The 16,630-nt window shown below is 49.3% G+C and overlaps 4 protein-coding genes across 4 annotated transcripts; 1 reads left to right on the forward strand and 3 right to left on the reverse strand.

Annotated features, from left to right (window-relative positions):
• Positions 1-17: 17 nt before the first annotated feature.
• STEHIDRAFT_101243 (acetyl-CoA synthetase-like protein) lies at positions 18-4,323 on the reverse strand (the record flags this gene model as incomplete). Its single annotated transcript, XM_007307125.1, has 20 exons — positions 18-452; positions 511-767; positions 825-968; positions 1,022-1,055; positions 1,121-1,649; positions 1,711-1,961; positions 2,025-2,082; positions 2,143-2,293; positions 2,346-2,364; positions 2,427-2,583; positions 2,626-2,749; positions 2,802-2,839; positions 2,897-2,979; positions 3,035-3,220; positions 3,278-3,316; positions 3,370-3,422; positions 3,475-3,543; positions 3,605-3,818; positions 3,878-3,990; positions 4,044-4,323. 20 exons carry the CDS (start codon positions 4,321-4,323, stop codon positions 18-20), a joined length of 3,234 nt encoding a protein of 1,077 aa, XP_007307187.1.
• A 1,676-nt stretch (positions 4,324-5,999) lies between these two features.
• Positions 6,000-8,295, reverse strand: STEHIDRAFT_159728 (cytochrome P450; the record flags this gene model as incomplete). Its single annotated transcript, XM_007307126.1, has 13 exons — positions 6,000-6,078; positions 6,134-6,265; positions 6,340-6,354; positions 6,421-6,543; positions 6,616-6,720; positions 6,788-6,974; positions 7,042-7,162; positions 7,223-7,338; positions 7,393-7,538; positions 7,592-7,750; positions 7,805-7,856; positions 7,921-8,031; positions 8,088-8,295. 13 exons carry the CDS (start codon positions 8,293-8,295, stop codon positions 6,000-6,002), a joined length of 1,554 nt encoding a protein of 517 aa, XP_007307188.1.
• Positions 8,296-11,821: 3,526 nt separating this feature from the next.
• STEHIDRAFT_123621 (cytochrome P450) lies at positions 11,822-14,586 on the forward strand. The gene is made up of 11 exons (XM_007307127.1): positions 11,822-12,244; positions 12,314-12,390; positions 12,471-12,526; positions 12,591-12,921; positions 12,993-13,249; positions 13,313-13,370; positions 13,482-13,685; positions 13,751-13,780; positions 13,834-14,124; positions 14,198-14,259; positions 14,346-14,586. Exons 1-11 carry the CDS (start codon positions 12,023-12,025, stop codon positions 14,498-14,500), a joined length of 1,743 nt encoding a protein of 580 aa, XP_007307189.1. The 5' UTR covers positions 11,822-12,022; the 3' UTR covers positions 14,501-14,586.
• A 528-nt stretch (positions 14,587-15,114) lies between these two features.
• On the reverse strand, positions 15,115-16,564 carry STEHIDRAFT_62115 (kinase-like protein; the record flags this gene model as incomplete). Its single annotated transcript, XM_007306714.1, has 4 exons — positions 15,115-15,725; positions 15,801-16,029; positions 16,104-16,246; positions 16,303-16,564. The coding sequence occupies 4 exons, from the start codon at positions 16,562-16,564 to the stop codon at positions 15,115-15,117; spliced, it is 1,245 nt and encodes a 414-aa protein (XP_007306776.1).
• Between the last annotated feature and the right edge of the window lie 66 nt (positions 16,565-16,630).

A 16,630-nucleotide genomic window follows, 5' to 3' on the forward strand; every position in this document is an offset into this window, starting at 1 on the left:
AACGACCTAGCCATGGCTCAAAGAACGATGAAACCGCTCTTGTTCCACGCCGACAACCATCCCGACACACAATCTCCATCCAAAGGTTTCATCTCAGCTAACGTCTTGGATACCTGTAAGGCCTCATCAATCCCCAACCTCACAATCCCTAGAGGCTCCCTATCCTCATCGAGGTCCGCGTCAGAGTAAAACTCGAGAAGCTTGAGGGCCGGATTACGTCTCATGTGCTCGATCTGAGAGATTCCGTTCGGGCTCTTCTTCAGGTCGGCAGCAAGTGCAGAGAGCCATTCGGTGTATGGAACGACGGAGACGTTGAGGTGCTTGGCGAACTCTTTCATGATCGTGGACCAAGCCGTAGGACGTGGGTGCGCCAAATGTAAGAAAGGTCGGTCACCATAGAGCATCTCTGTGATAGCCTTTGCACCACCGAACGCTGAGAACCACGAAACGGCCTAATATTAGGGGGTCAATCAGCTACAACTCCATTCCGTAAAACGAAATGATACGTACTCCAGGTAAGTCGGGAAGACAATTGATAGACTGTGCGGACTTGACGATGAGCGGGAACCACTCGCGCTCGTTCCAGTATACATCCGGGGTGTGCGCAATTTGACCGAGACGGACGACGGTGGGCTTCAAATCTGTCTCTGCCGCTGCCTTCATCAAGATCTGCTCTCCAATCCATTTCGCCTCTCCGTATCCTGTACCTACGGGAATGGTAGCGTCGTCGACGGATTTCTCTAGACAAATGCCGCGACTCTTGGGACCTAGTAAGGAGAGTTAGTAATGCAGCATGGGTAAAATATAACTGAAGGAGTTATTACGGTTGAATACGGCGACAGAGCTGATGAACAGAAGTCGAGGCGGATCTTGAAGAGACGAAGAAAGCGAAAAATCTACGAGGTTGCGAACACTGCGGATATTGGTCTCGAAGGACAGAAGCGCAGAGTTAAAGTCGACACGCCACGCTACGAGAAAGAAATTAGATGAGTGATCGAATACAGTAAGTTGTTGTACCCACCATTGTGAATAATATGGGTGACGGATGAGTGCATCTGTATGAGAAATCATATCAATCAATTATCAGGAGAGCTTAAAAAGGTACAAGTTTTATTCTTACCTCTCCAAAGACTTTGGGACTCAATGAGAATTCGGACTCGCTGACTTCGGCTTCCAGGAGTACGACCTTCCCTCCTCCAAGGATATCCACATCAGCCCACCGAAGTGACCGTTTCTGTCTCTCAAGAAGACTTTCTCCTGCTGGGGATTTGCGGTTCAGAGCGTAAACCCGGTCCACCCTCGGGGACGTAGCGAGATGATAGAGAAGACATGAACCGAGTCCACCCGTACTCCCAATAAGCATGACTACGTCTCCAGACGGCTGGGAAACCCGAAGGTCGGTAGGCCTAGCAGGGAAGTTGAGTGTGAATCGTTTCAGAGTCTCGAGGGCTGCAGCGGCTTTGGCGGCAACATCGTCAGGACCGGCGGGTAAGTCAGCAGTATTGATGACCGTCGATGTATAGTTGGCTAGAGCTGCGACTGTCGGGTAGGTATAAACCAAGCTACTGGGAATGCGGCTGGCGAGGGAGGATGTGGTCGATTTGGCCACTGCGCTCTTTATGGCGTTCTGAATCCACGTCGACTTGAGACTGAACGACACTCGCAATAAGTAACAGCAGGTTACGAATCGCATAGATCAATGGTATATACCTGTCACAACCATGCTGGAAGAGATCGGCTTGGGGATCCATATTGCGTCCCATAGCGTGAGCGACCGTCTCCCCAACGAACGTCTTCACCGTATCGTCAGTCCACGAGTCTGGAAGCGGTACCGTGCTGACGGTGAAAGACGAGTACATCTCCTCGATTTCTGCACTGTACTCGGAGATAACCAGAGCTCGGCGAACAGTGGACTTTGCTGTGTATAAGAACGGTTTGGAGGGGGACTCGACGAGGATTGTCTGTCAAAATAAATTCTTGGTGTCAGCGGCATATCTGAACGAGGTTTAATATGATGGAATTACCTCTTTGAACAGTCGAGAATGGGTCGGCGCGTATGAATTCATCCTTTCTATAGTGGGCCTTATGTAACAACATCAGTACCGCTCGCCAAGGTCGAATGCAGGGAGTAATAGAGGGTACCAAACAGAATCTCTAAACGCAGCAAGTGCTTCGCCATCTTGAGGGTCGAAGACGAACTCGGGACGGGGAGCAAGGATGACACCGTTGAAGGGTCGCTCACGTCCGAATATCACTGCGGCTTGAACCTTAGGGTCCTGACACAAAATCGTCTCTGTGATACATAATGAGGCAAATGAAATCATTCTCAGTGCTGTAAAACGTACCGAGTGGGCCAGGGTTCGTCTACAAAATGGGAATGTGGTACGTCAGTATATGGCTGCAAGCGCAGAAGTAAATTGAGATACCTTCTCTCCAGTGGATAGCATGATTTGGTCGTCGACCCTCCCGTATATCTTGTACAGGTGCTTCTTTGTCGGATGCTGCTGAAGTAAATCCGATGTAGCGTATGCGTCATTGCCATCGACTTGTGTGTTAATGGTCATGGGTCGCAATAGCTCATGACTCTGGTCGCGGCGAAGTATAATTAGGATTTGTGGTCTGCACAAAGGGATAGCAAGACTTGCCTTGACAACAACCTCGAACGTAGTTGGATCATCCTGCTGGGGCAAGAGGGTCGGTTGGACGTGAGGGGAAAACGGAAAGTACTCCCAGTCCATTCCGGCACGAGCTGCAACGAAAATAATAAGAATTTATGATGATACATGATGCTAGTGACGTACCTGCTGGGATCATCATACTCATCTGTCCACACTCAGTGCTGAAAATCATGGCATAAAAAATCACGGAAGATAAAAAAATAGGCAGATAAACGTACCATGAGTATGCGTTAATGATCGCCACCCCCTGACTGGCGAGAGAATCACCGACACCCTTGTTCAATGGACCTCCTCCGATCATCTACATGGGTGCCTCAGTAAAAAAGAACTACGAAGTTTTCAAAAGTGTCTCTTACAATGCCTCTCAAATTCCTTAAGCCTTCGATGTTATCCGGCGTACGAGACCACGCCTCGAGAAACATTGGCGCACAAACCAATAGCTCGGTATTTGTAGCCATAGCTGCTGCGAAAGCGTTCTCAGGGGTCGGTACAACTGCGGGTATCGAGGGCTTGTACATGGCTAAAACTAGTCCAGTCGACGGCTGAAATGACATCTGTTCATTGAGTGTCCGGTAACGAGTGTGATAAATATGACGTACCGCTAGAGCAAGTTGGAGCAGACCCATTCCGTGAAACATCTAAAATTTATGTTGAGCATACACGACTTATTGTAGAGCACGATAGTACGTACCGGTACGGCGTGACACCCAAGTCTCATGCCACACATATCTACCTCACCGTACCCTGAAGAAACGCTAAGTACTCGGTACATGAAGCAATAATTTCGGAGACTGACATGGTATGTGGGTCAATTGTACGAGACCACGATGGCTTCTGATAATTGGTTTCGGAAAAGCAGTAGATCCTGTATTATGGTGAGCTCAGGCGACCGACGTTTAGAGCCCATTCAACGACCAAACACTCACCGGATGAGTGCAGAATCAAAGCAGGCCCGTCCATGTCATACGAACGAGCAGGAAATAACACGAAGTCCATAGCAGAACCGGCTGGTTTGAAAAGATCACCAAAAGTCGCCATCTTCGCGGTACCGATAGCGTAAGACGCAGGTATCTGTTCTAAAGCTGCCTTATGAAGCGCCGTAATCGCGGGCTCTGGGCTAACGAAAAGATAGCGCGCCCCCTAACGAATGGAAGTAGTTAATCACTGCGTAAGAAATAGAAATGAGATAGATATCTTACGGTCTTCTGTAGAAGGTGGGCCACAGCTTGTGCACTGTTTCGCGGAGAGATAGTGAACACGGTATAACCAGCCCTTAAACACCCGACAACGAAAGAAAAGTAGGTGACGGTATCTGTTTTTTTTTGTAGTGTTAGGTAGAAATAAAATTGCGAGCAGTACACATACCGGTACTGGCGAGCACTGCTACGACGGGGGCAGGGCGGGTCTCTCCGTCAGACTTGACGACTTCGTTCACGAAGTAAGCCGCACGATGCATGGCATGCACGGCCTCTCTCCAAGTGATTGTTCTGAGCACTCCTGCATCGTCATATACAAATAAAGGATGGTTGGGACTGCGAGCCAAGTGAAAATCGTATAGGTCGGGCAGGGCGAGAGTTTGGTCCTGAAGAGGTGGGGCGGTGAAGGTCGTGCTGGACAACACATGAGTCTTCGGAAGGGATGGCATGATGTGCAACACGTAGAATGATCTGAGAGAGAAGCTGAACCTGAGGATGTATACCAGGAAATGCGAATGACCAGATGATGCACTGAAGCCTTTTGAGACCGGCAGCAAATCAGTGCATGTTTGACAGTCATGGTTATGCGATGCAGACTTTCTCTGAGGCCGATCAACAACCGAGGGGATGATCAACCCGAGGAACCCTTACTAAGACGGGATAGTGGGCCCCCGATTTTGCTAATTCCATGGAGCTGTCCCCCACGAACTTCCATGTGAATGGGCGCTCTCCTCTCTCTCAATTGATTACTATTTCCGCTGTCTCGATTACCTCAAGTCCAATGATCCATCAAACCACTGTGCTGTCATCAACTACAATATAATCTTGGTTGCTTACTCTGAGCTTTGTTCAGGAACTACTGCCGTTTGCATAGAAGACTGAACGCGCCCTTTTTTTGTGCGCGCGGTGCCTGGCGCTCAGTGACCGTGACAGCGCTATCCGAGGACACCGAGTCAAGTGGCGAGACTGGGGCTATGGTTGCCACAGCTGTTGTTGTCGTAGAAAATTACCTCTGTATGGGAACGCCAGGATAACGATCACTTTGGAGTGGTGTCATTATAGTCTCATGACTCTCTGCGAAGGATACCGTTGCATGCTCGATGAAAGAGCACTGTACGAGATGCAGCGTCAAACAGAGGATGAACTTAACCATCAGCAGCTGAGGTCTTCCGAAATAACTTGGGTCCAGCTAACGACGGCGACATTCAGACTTCGATGCAGCCGGTAGCTGTTCTCTGTCTGTGAGCTTAAACAGCTTGAACTCGCGCTCTCTGCGTCACTAGGCATGCAAACTGACCGACCTCGACAGCGGCAGTCGCGCTGTGGCCCAAAAAAAGATAGTCGGGCCTCGACGGACCGCGTCGTCACGGTCACGAAGAGATCAGACGCCCGGCGTGAAAAAAACGGCGCGTTCAGTCTTCTATGCAAACGGCAGTAAGCGAGATCGTTGGAACGGGATGATCGACTACGCGAGTTCTCCTTGTGACAAGTCTTTCGACTAATGCGGATGCTATGCGCACCCCTATGCTGGCATATCGGTGCCTAGTAGCTATATCAACGACTCACTTTTCTTCGTATTCAAACCAGAATTTGTGACTCAATATCCTGACCTACAGTGGTCATGAGCCCAATGCCCGCTGTCCGATTCGTGTCTTTTTTCGTTTGCTCTATCAACGTTGCGACTGGATTTTCTCCCCAGCAAGCATGGCTTGTCAATATCGCCACCTCGGCGGCAAACAGTCTAGACAGCTTCGAGCATTATTATATCGCTAACTGGCCCATTGTGCTCGGGGATTCAACCCGGCTTCCGTGAAGAATTTCTATTACGCCTCCCTCTCCCCTTCTACGGAAGCAAATGAAACACTCCTCATTTTCATACACTGAGACGATACTGCACGTCCTTTCGTTGAAGCACTAGTATCAGAGACATGATCCATAATCAAGAAATATTAGCGAATACCCATGGGGAGCCCAGTATATCGAAACATCTTGGCAGAGGAATACCGGTCATTATCGTACATGTCCAATTTCAACAGATGAATTCGGCACATGGACGATTTTGAAACACAGTTGCGATGCACAGAAGACGCCAGTCAAGACAAAAAAACACTAGGCGATTGTGATATTAGAATTCACCCGCTCTCTGCAACATTTCTACCGCCTCGGGGCGAGGAGTGAATACACATTCGAAAGGTTGAGGATGTCTGAGAGTACCATAGTAAGCGCGGGGAACGATGAGAAACGGTGGGCAGATCTTACATCGTAGATCCGTATGTGTACACCGTCGACGGGATTATATCGTTTCCGCTCTCGTCTTTCGCGCAAGAAATTGTGAAGGTGGCCAATATGGAGGCAAAGGCGAGGAATACGCTGTTCATAGCCAAATGCTTCCTGGGAACAAGGAATATCTTCAGTGTCATAGTTACATTCTCTCATTGCTTGATAAAGTCGTAACTGAGACATACCCTGGGCAAACACGCCTGTGATGTTATAGGAGAGTATTATTATCCGTAGGAGCGAGCATCGGCAAGCAGTGTATCACGTACCGTCCAAAGCCGAACACGGTAGCCAGAGGATCGCGAGCTGGAGTGTGCCCATTATGACCCCAGAAGCGCTCAGGTTTGAACGCCTCAGGCTCCGGATAGTCCGTCGCATCGTGAAGAATAGCCCTATATCATGTACGTATAGTATTAGTACGACCACAGTGAATAACATCCAGTGACCCTGGAAAATGTCCTTACCAGATGTTTCCAATCACCACTGAGCCAGCCGGGATATGATAACCTTCATACTCGTCGCCGTTAATATTGCGGTGCGGTATAGCGCATGGAATTACCGGACGCCACCTGTCGAACAAGACAACAAATCATGAGACTACCTGAATCGGGATGTATAACGTGCGAAGATTCATACCGAAGAGCCTCAGTGATGCAGCACTCTACATATGGCATTGCAGACATGTCATCGAAGTCGGGCAGCCTTCCCCCTCTGGACTTCACGACCGCATCGACTTCAGCCTGCGCTCTCTTCTGAACCTCAGGCTGCAGGACCATAGCCAAGATGAGTGTCAGGATTGTCGATGTCGTAGTATCCGCAGCAGCTGGAACAAAAATAATAATCAGAGTTGTCGAGGGAGTATGGAGACGAGAGGGGAGATGTGTGAATACCTCCATAAGCTGCACCTGCACAATTGCGAACGACGTCTAAATCGTCAGGAGGTCCTTCACTACGGCTTTGAATCTTGTTTATCTCTTCGGAGACCAACGATGACGGTGCCGTTCCGTCCTTCTATCAATGAGAATATGATCAGCCTCAGGGCAAGGATTTGAACGAGCAAATCAACATCACCATGGAATCCTGCAGAAGTTTAAAGGGCACAGATCGCATGTCGAGAGCCAGCTTCTTCCACTTCTGAGCGTCCCGTAGGGATTTAGTTCCAGGAAGCCATAGGGGGAGGTGACGCACTATCAAGTTGGTTAGGCGCGATCAATGACTTAGCAATAAACGATCTGACATACTGAGAGGAATGATATCAACGAGGAAGGTACTTCCAGCGACTTTATTGAACGCTTCATCGGCCTTGTGGACCAATTCAACGTACGGGTCCTTCTCTGCACGAACCTCGTAACCATAGACTGACTCGAGTATGATAGTCCCGGAGAATCTACAAAAATACAGGTTGAGATCGGAATACTTGCAGAAAGAAGATGGACTTACCGAGTGGCATGGTCCTCAAACTTCGAAGGAGACTCCAACAAGCTTTTCATAAAGCCGTGAGCAGCCTTGCGTTGAACCGGATATTGAGCTACGACCGCCTTCGGGTTGAAATATGTGTGGAACACTTTACGGTGACGACGCCACCATTCACCATAAGGCCTTCGTAACCACCTATTAGCAAACATGATCGTATAAACATAAATAACATCGTACATAAATCCTATAATCCAGTCCCAACCCAGGACGTCTCTGAGCATAGTAGTACCTGGCGTAGGCCATCAACAATGAGTAGCTGATCACCCAGTATATGTACATAATGATGGGCTCACTTGGACGATCGGAATAGTTGGAGCCACGACGATCGAAGAGCTCCGTGGCCGCCTTGAAAGAGTTCAAAATGACAATGGGATGTCCGAGTACCTCAACATAGACAATCTCGCCTAGAGAAATTAATGTCAGGCTTGATGCTTGCTAATATTGCAGGCGAATATCTTACCGTACTTCTGAGCCCATTGAGTATATGTTTCCCATTCTCTGCCTAACGTCGGCATGTCACCTAAGTTTCCTATCAAAGGGATCTTGGGAGGTCCAGGAGGCAAGGGAGCATAACGCGATTCCTTTGCCCAGCGGTCGCGAGTAACAGCGATAGTTGCTGCGATACCAAATGCCAGTGCGGCAGATACAACACTCGTAGTCGAACCCATATCGTCAGAGCTTCAGGTAGAGGAAAGGTGAAAAACGTCACTGTCTCTCAGTCCATTTCAAGTGGAATGAGCGTCGGAATTGATGGCCCGAGACCAGTCTGGCACCATCCAGAGGATGGGGATTATCGAGGCATGCCAGCACAGCGAAAACATGTCATCCAGTGAGGCAAAAGAGCGGGAGCGCTCTTCGCAGACTTAGTGTCCCCATGGAGCGGGACAGTAGCAAAGAGTGTAGAGTCCTACAGGACAATCCAATCCCGTAATTACAAAGATAGCCCGAGGATCACTAGGGCGCGAGTATGGAAGCAGGGGATCACTCAGCCTGAATGCGATCCACGGTACCGAGTTGGGTATGTATCCTCCTTTGATTGCTGGACATTTCCATTGGGCTGAGTTGAGTGATTGATCGATTTACAATCGCGAAGGGAGATGTGTTTGTGTCTCCGGTTTCAACAGTATAAACAAGGATGCTAGACTGTGAGCTGTGATTTATCCGCATGTGGAGATGAAAACGCGAGCGCTGAGGTCTAGGAAGCGGCCTGATGCGATTTTCACGGGCGGTATGGCGCTGTCGAGTGCTACGAGCATAACTGCCTATGGCGTCTATATGCTCAAGCTACTGGGCACTGAGGAACACAAGAGGAACAAGAGGGTCAACGAACAGCAGATCGGTGATTCCGAGACGGTCCCGTCAAGGACAGGAGCGAGAGCGAGAGAATGTGCGGTATCCGGGGTCTCTGTGGGGGTTCCCCACGGGGTTGATGCGGCGCTTGCCGGTAGCTTTCTAGTCAATTCCGCTGATAGGTGTCCCCGACGATTGCGCCGTGGAGTTTTCCTATCATACCTGTACGCATCATAGCGCTGGTAACACCTTATTGACAACTGCAGGTTTCTGCCAAGCCGAATCAGATCGTCCATCATCTTCGCCCACTGCCATTTTGGCTGTAATCGTTGCAATACTGGTATCCAAGTTGTCGTCACAGTGCATAAGTATGCTGCTCTGGATGATTGATATGGAGTAAGTAGAATATACGAGGATACAACTCTGAGCCCGACAGTCACGGAGATATGGCATTCCGACCGCCGCCACCGATCTGAGGTGAGTTCGACTCCCTACACCGACGATCGCCAGCCAAGCTTGGGCTGACTTGCTTCATTATTAGCTCCATGCAACTACGGATTACCGACCGGTGTATTCATGAGCATATTTTGATCATGGTTGCTTACGGATTCATCTCCTAGACTCTGGTTCACTCTCATCAATATCCTACCATTTCCGGTGACATTTATCGACCCGAGGACTAGCTAGAATTTTGCACGGGTATGGCGGCTACCGAGAGCACAAAACATGTATTGGTATGGTTTCTGAGACGTATATCAGTGTTGGTGAGGATGTGGGAGACACGTGCTATTCAGCAGTGTATTTAGATAGGCACAGGAAGCTACTTACGAATTCATTGGACGGATAAACTCACATTTTTTCTCCATCTTCACAATCTGCGGTCGATTAAGGTTGCACAAATTGTACTACCACACCCCTGTCAAAGACGACGGTATCATCACGCACAAGACCGGTTTGTCGTAACGAGTCATAGCGCTTCAGCCAAATAACACAATCGCGGTTCAAGGCTGTTATCGTACCCTCTACTACCCTCTACCACGGCTCAGCTTTAGAGTTGTCATCATTCGACGAAGATACGGCTAATAGGGGAAAGTATGAATTTCTCTAGTGTAATCATATCTATGGGTATGAGATGTTCTCCAACGCTTTGGAAGGCTTCGAAGACGTCAGGGGTTTTTTCTCACCATCACCGAAACACACAATTTGTGCGATTTGTGCGGGACCGCAGGACCTATATATATGTTCAAAGGATACAACCTCGGTCACTACAGATTAGGTGTCACCGGAATGGATGGCGTTTTTAAGTCCCCGTTCGGATATCCTCGAGCTGCAAAACCATACGCATTTACTTCTCCATCGAGGCCCACTCATGTTATCCTTTCGTAAGTAGATTATATCTGTCCCGTCCCGTTTCAGTAGTGGTTAGCCCGCACTTCGACCCCCTTGCTCGCAAACACAGGTCCATTGAACGAATGGAAGACTCTCCGAATGGACCACATTTGCGACGCATACCCTTTTTTTATCACGGCAGTCGCATGCATGCTTGAAGCTCAAGCTCGAGAACGACTCGCGGGAATAAGAGTGGGGCACGTATAACCTGGATGGCGTGTGGAATGCAAGGTAGGAACAAGACATGAAAAGCTGCGAAATGCCACTCGCAAGGTATTAATTGAGATGCCGTGACGGTGAAATGGAACCAAACCTGATTCTGTACCGCGTCTGAGAGAACGGTACTCTGCTAATCCGTGTTATGTAGTGAGGACACGATTATGTTGAAGTATGGTGTGCTAGAAGTAAAAAATGAGGGGATACGATGCGAAATCATGAGCTATATTGAAAAGCATGAGGAGTTGGTTTGTGTAAACCAAACAAACGAGTGGCAAACGGACGGGGACGGACGAGTCTGCGGCGTGAGTATGTTCGTGTGGCGCGAATTTCAGCTTCACCACAGGGCGACTCCGATGGTCGTGATTCCGGTGATGATGATAAAGCTCAATTAAACGTCGCACCTGAACCTCACGGCTGCCTTGGATTCGAACAATCCACGAGTGAGCATGCATTTTGTGCGGAAATGAAAGAAGACATTCCCCGGAGTAGCAATAGGAAAACAAAATCAAAGCTGCCAAAAGGGACAGCCTTGGATGTGCTCTTGTCATTTCACAATCGAAATTGTTGTCATGGTACGCGATGTACATGTGTCTCGAAAGGTCACACAAAACACAGTGATAACTAGACCACCTGTCAATTATCGGCTTCAGCTAAAACAGAAAGCATACCACAGGAGGACACCAACAGCAGCTGGCCTCATTCCCAGACTATCCACCATGGTAGTATATGGGTGGGCGATCCATAATAGGCTATATTTGTCGGTGTATCTCGTCTAGGAACGACACAATCGGAGGAGCGTGAATAATGTTGGAGAATGGGACGGGGAGGTCCATTTTCAGATGAGGGCTTTGGAATACGGGTCAGACCACTGTTGCATACATGCTGACACTAAAGGACATATCTCCAACCCAGAAGAATAAAATGCAGGAGATACAATAACGAGTTCCTGCGAGCCCACCTACGCCAATGGCCTGCAGAAGTTGAAGGTACGGAGTTCCTAGAACGGTACAGTGAGTTATAAACTCTTATTATTTCGGCTGCGCTCTCAAAGCCATGAGCTAGTAAGGTCTCAATCAGTTGAAAAAACTCGCCTGTTACGGTTCTGTCATGTTTACAGTGGTGTTTCGGTAATACTAAGAGCATAGCTATAGGTAGAGGTCATTGCGGTTGGCGGCTGGTGGCGCTCAAGTGGCGATGAAACCGAACCGAGAAAGGCGTGGGAAATCAGTGGCCCCTTCCGAAGACTCTATAAGGAAAATGACGACGACCGCCAACATTCGCTGAACCGCGGCCGCACCCTCACTGGCTGATTTCTCGGTTTTCGATGATACGGTTACTTCTTTCGAATGCATCGGCGCATCAGGCACTCCTCATGTGCAGGGCGCGAGAAGGCTACCTCCTCAACTCAGACGACAATCTTCCAGCGACCCAACTTGAAGGCTCTGAATCGATACTGACTAGTAGAGCAAACTTGAACCCGAACTTTTCTGGGCTACCATGGCAGATACCATCTCCATCACCGCTATTGCTGTTGTTTTAGTCCTCCTTGTGCTCTTGTTACGGTCCCTTCGAGGTCCTCAGCCACTCATCCGCGGCCCGCCACGCGATTCTCTCATCGCTGGAAACCTCGCGCAGCTGTTCTCACCAGGCGGAATGGAGTATCACGAAGGGTTCACGAAAGAGTATGGAAACGCTCTGGAGATATATGGGTTATTCGGGGTGTGTGCTTGTTATAGAATCGGTTTGTTTTTCAGATGTTGATCACTGATCAACCTATTAATGCTGTAGGAGAAGCAATTCTTCATCTCGGATGCTCAGGCCATTTCCACGATCCTCAATAATCCTGATACTTTTCATGAGACCAAGTACGTACATCCAGCTCCCCGTTGACCTCTGAACGTATGCATTCAAGTCTGGCTGCCCCATCTGTGTACCGAAACGTTAGAGCGTTCCGGAGCATCGCGCGTCTGATCTTCGGGTCTAGTCTTTTCGCCGCTACTGGTACGCGTTTTCCATTGTCGGGTTCTTCCAACGCTCATGGAACATTGAACTATCGCCAATATAGGCTTTGACCATAAGAAACTTCGCCGAACACTCAATCCCGTCTTCGCCACCCGCCACATCCGAGATCTTCTTCCCATATTCCACGCTATCGCTCGTCAACTTCAAACTGGCCTCCTTGAAGACATTCGGTCACGCGCATCTGCTTCCCATCGCCATTCTAAGTCGGCATCTTCGGATGTTGGGCGTGAGAAGGTGCTGTCCGCCGAACTTAACGTGCTCGACTGGGTCTTGAGGACGGCATTGGATTTGATTGGGCTTGGGGGTTTGGGTTATGATTTCGGGGCGTTAAAGGGTACACACGATCCTTACAGCGAGACGGCTAGGCACCTCCTGTACGTCTTCTCTTCAGTGTATTTCTTTTTGTTTCGCTTTCTGATGCGCCTACCTGAATCAATCGCAACAGGCCAACCGTCTCCGAGGTCAGCTTTATCACGCCTTTCCTCCACATTCTCATGAAGTTCGGATCTGCATCATTTCGTCGCCTTCTGGTTGGGATGATCCCCATCCCGGCGGTCCGGAGGTTCAAGGAGGTGGTTGATGTTATGGATGAGACAGCAAATCGTGTTTACTGGAAGAAGAAGGAGGCGGTGTCGAAGCTTTTGACGGAGGAGGATAATGCTGAGGCGATGGCAGAGTTGAAGGATGTTATGAGTCTTACTCGTGAGCCTTCACACTTGTCCCAGTAGGAACGAATGGCTGACGCTAGCGAACTATGCTGTACAGTGGCGTCGAACATGCAGAATCCGCGCTTGACCGATGAAGAATTAGTCGCCCAAATGAGGTCAGCTCTCCTATCCGCCCGTACCACCACGTCTCATCTTTGCCCGCCTTTGTCTCCTGTTGTTATCTGACTGACACTAATATGCCATGGTAACGCTTCGTCCTACCACAGCACAATGATCTTCGCCGCCCTAGACACAACATCCGGCGCTATCGTCCGCACCCTGCAACTTCTGTCGACCCGTCCTGCCATTCAGGACCGTCTCCGGAACGAGCTAACGGAAGCTAAAGCAGCTAAGAGTGGCGAGGATCTGGATTTCGATACGTTGGACGGACTGCCCTACCTTGATGCAGTTTGTGCTGAGGTTCTTCGTCTGTGAGTGATCTCTATGCATAACATAGATGCCTCCTGCATTGACCAATTTCTGTTGGAGCTGATAGACACCCGCCTGTACCGTTCATGTCTCGGACGTACGTTCGCTTCTACATTTGTACTCAATATTCAATTATATATTCTCTCTCAGGTCTCAAACGCCCTTCGTTCTACCATTGGCAACACCCGCCCCTGCCTCTCGCTCGAAAGAAGCATCACATCTCAACGCCCTTCCTCTCCCTGCTGGAACGACAGTCTACCTATCAATCCAGGGGGTGAACCGCGACCCGAATATTTGGGGACTGGATGCGGATGAGTTCAGGCCAGATAGGTGGCTGGTGGATGACGATACCGACGCAGACGCTAGTGCGAATGATAGAGAGGCCGATAAGGAAAGGCTGAGGAAGGCGAAGAAAGAGGTTCCGAGTCTGTGGAGCTCTGTGTGAGTGTATAGTCTATACAATTCTGTGTCTGCATAGACGTTTTTCTTAAACTGATCTCTGCGTATATGAAAGATTGTCGTTCTCCGCCGGACCCAGAGGATGTATCGGGTTCAAGTTCGGATTAGTCGAAATGAGTACGTCAACCTTGTTATCTCTCTTCATCCCTCCATCACACCGTCACTAACTCCTCTCATCTCATCCTTCCGCTCGTCTTGAACAGAGGTCGTCCTGTCAACCCTGCTCCCCTCCTTCCGGTTCAAACCATCGGACACCGAGATCGAATGGCACCTCAGTTTGACGCAGGCACCACATGTGGACATGGAGGGGAAGAAGGTTCCCGGTTTGCCGTTGGTCGTTGAAGTCATTGAGGCTTAGTCAACCTCTTCTCCGTGCAACGCCCATAATCTATTGGAGCGAGTACTACTCTGTTTTCCATAAAATTGTCTAATGCAGTCCTCTCATCCGCTAAGATACCTGCCTCAAGGATATTGTGGCCCTGAACAAGATCAGACGTTAGACTCGTACAGGGGGGCTTGAAGCCTGTACATATCGCATGTTATCGCCTTCTCTACGACGATGTAGGCCTATGTAGGCTCGTTACTGGTCTGCTCGCGTTGCGTTATCGTCTTTACTTCCTCGAGTAATCTCTGAAAACCGTCAAGTTTAGATCTATTCTGTTATCACCAAACCGAGTGTGAGCATTAGACCGTATCTGTGAAGAATTTTTCAACCTCGCTAAAGCCCAACGGGATTCGACGATTGGTCCGATCACCGATACGGTCTATTCAACTTGACAGAAACTCGTACGAATATCTACTCATCTTCTCTCTCGCTCTAGCGGCATCCAAGGTCCCTGCATGTCAAAAACTTGTACTATATAATAGACCCGAAAAAAAATTCGACACCATTTAAAGAGCGCAGGACGATTAAAAGGTAACAGCCACGGTCAGAATCTTTGCAGCAGCTAAGCGACATTGGCGACAAAAATACTAATCGTCTATTTCTTTCAGGTATTTCCCCCCGAACTTATTTTCGTCCTCGTCCTCTTCTTCCCAACTCAGCATATGCTCAGGGACATAGTCACAGATTTCTTCCTCCATCTCGACCGCATGAATCCATCCCAAAAGTCGACGAACAGTCTCCTTCTCATTTCCAATCTGATCCCGCGACTCGGGAGTCCTGGCGAATGGCAAGTTGAAGGCCACTTCCGGAACGTAGTCTCTATCGTCGTCGAAGGGTACGAACCACGCTGGCACCGAGGCTGGTGGTGATTGTATCACGATCGACGAGGCATTGGGATTATCCTTGAACGAGGTGCCGATTGTTGCACTGGCGATTTCCGGTTCGAGTTGGGATAAGTTTCGGAAACGCTCAATCCATGAGGCGTAATCGGGCTCGTCCTCGAACTGCAGCGTTCGAGCGTAGTCGATAAATTGGCCGAATACAGGGGGGTAACCGGCGCAGAGATCACTTCCTGACCAAAGCTGTTTCAAAGTACACACCGCTCTGATCGTCCTTTCCCATTTCCATGGAAGAGAACCACGGAGGAGGTGAACGATAATGTACCCCAGTGATTCCATGTCGTCTGCGCGCGATGGGCCTATTTATGAGTAGGTAAGTTACGCGTGCATGTGCACGCGCTACGTGCCGCACTATTGCGAACAGTATTACTTACTATTGTGATAATGCATTTTGATGCTACAGTAGCTCGTCGTCCCCCTGATACTCCTCAAGGTATGCCAAGGGATAGGCATGTTCGTCTCTGGATCGGTATGCCATGTCGTGTCCCCGTAGTCGCCCAAATATAGTTGTTTGGCGTGGTCGTCGCGTCCGAAGAAGAAATTATGTGGTTGAATGTCGCCGTGAATAAGGCCTCGGGAGTGGATGTGCCTCACTATATCCAACTACAGTGAAGGAGTCGGGAATCAGGACAATTAGTCCTCTATGCGAAGAAAGTGAAGAGTCGATCGAAGCCTACCATCTGGCCGGCAAGGACTGCTAGTTCCCCTAGCGTCAAGACCATCTTCCCTGGATCAATATGCTCTCCTAGCAACTGCATGGCAAGATATTCGTGAAAATTCGACCGGCCCAAGGCGTAAACCTCTGGTATTCCAGGATGACCTAGCGAGAACACGTTTAGCACGCCTTTTCGGAGACGAAGGAGGCCAACTGGTCACCTTTGAGCCTGAGGAGCGCACAAGCCTCGCGGCGAAGCGACGGGTTCGCTATAAACTTCGAAGTGCGTACGACCTTGATGGCAACTCGAGGATACCTGGCGTCGCTCGTTTCGGCTTCCCATATTATCGCTAATATATGGGTTTGAATCAGTGATGGTTTCGGTTCAGAGATGACACAAGTTGTCTCCTTACAACTTTCACCTCGTCCGAGTGGTTTTTCCTGGTTGATGACCTCCACACGAACGGGTACAGGATCAGACATGAGAGTAGGTGCAGGGATACAAACGTGTTCTATTACTACTAAACTTGTTGTCCCAAGGTATGTACT

Source organism: Stereum hirsutum, assembly GCF_000264905.1.
Source record: "Stereum hirsutum FP-91666 SS1 unplaced genomic scaffold STEHIscaffold_12, whole genome shotgun sequence".
Taxonomy (NCBI): Eukaryota; Fungi; Basidiomycota; class Agaricomycetes; order Russulales; family Stereaceae; genus Stereum; species Stereum hirsutum.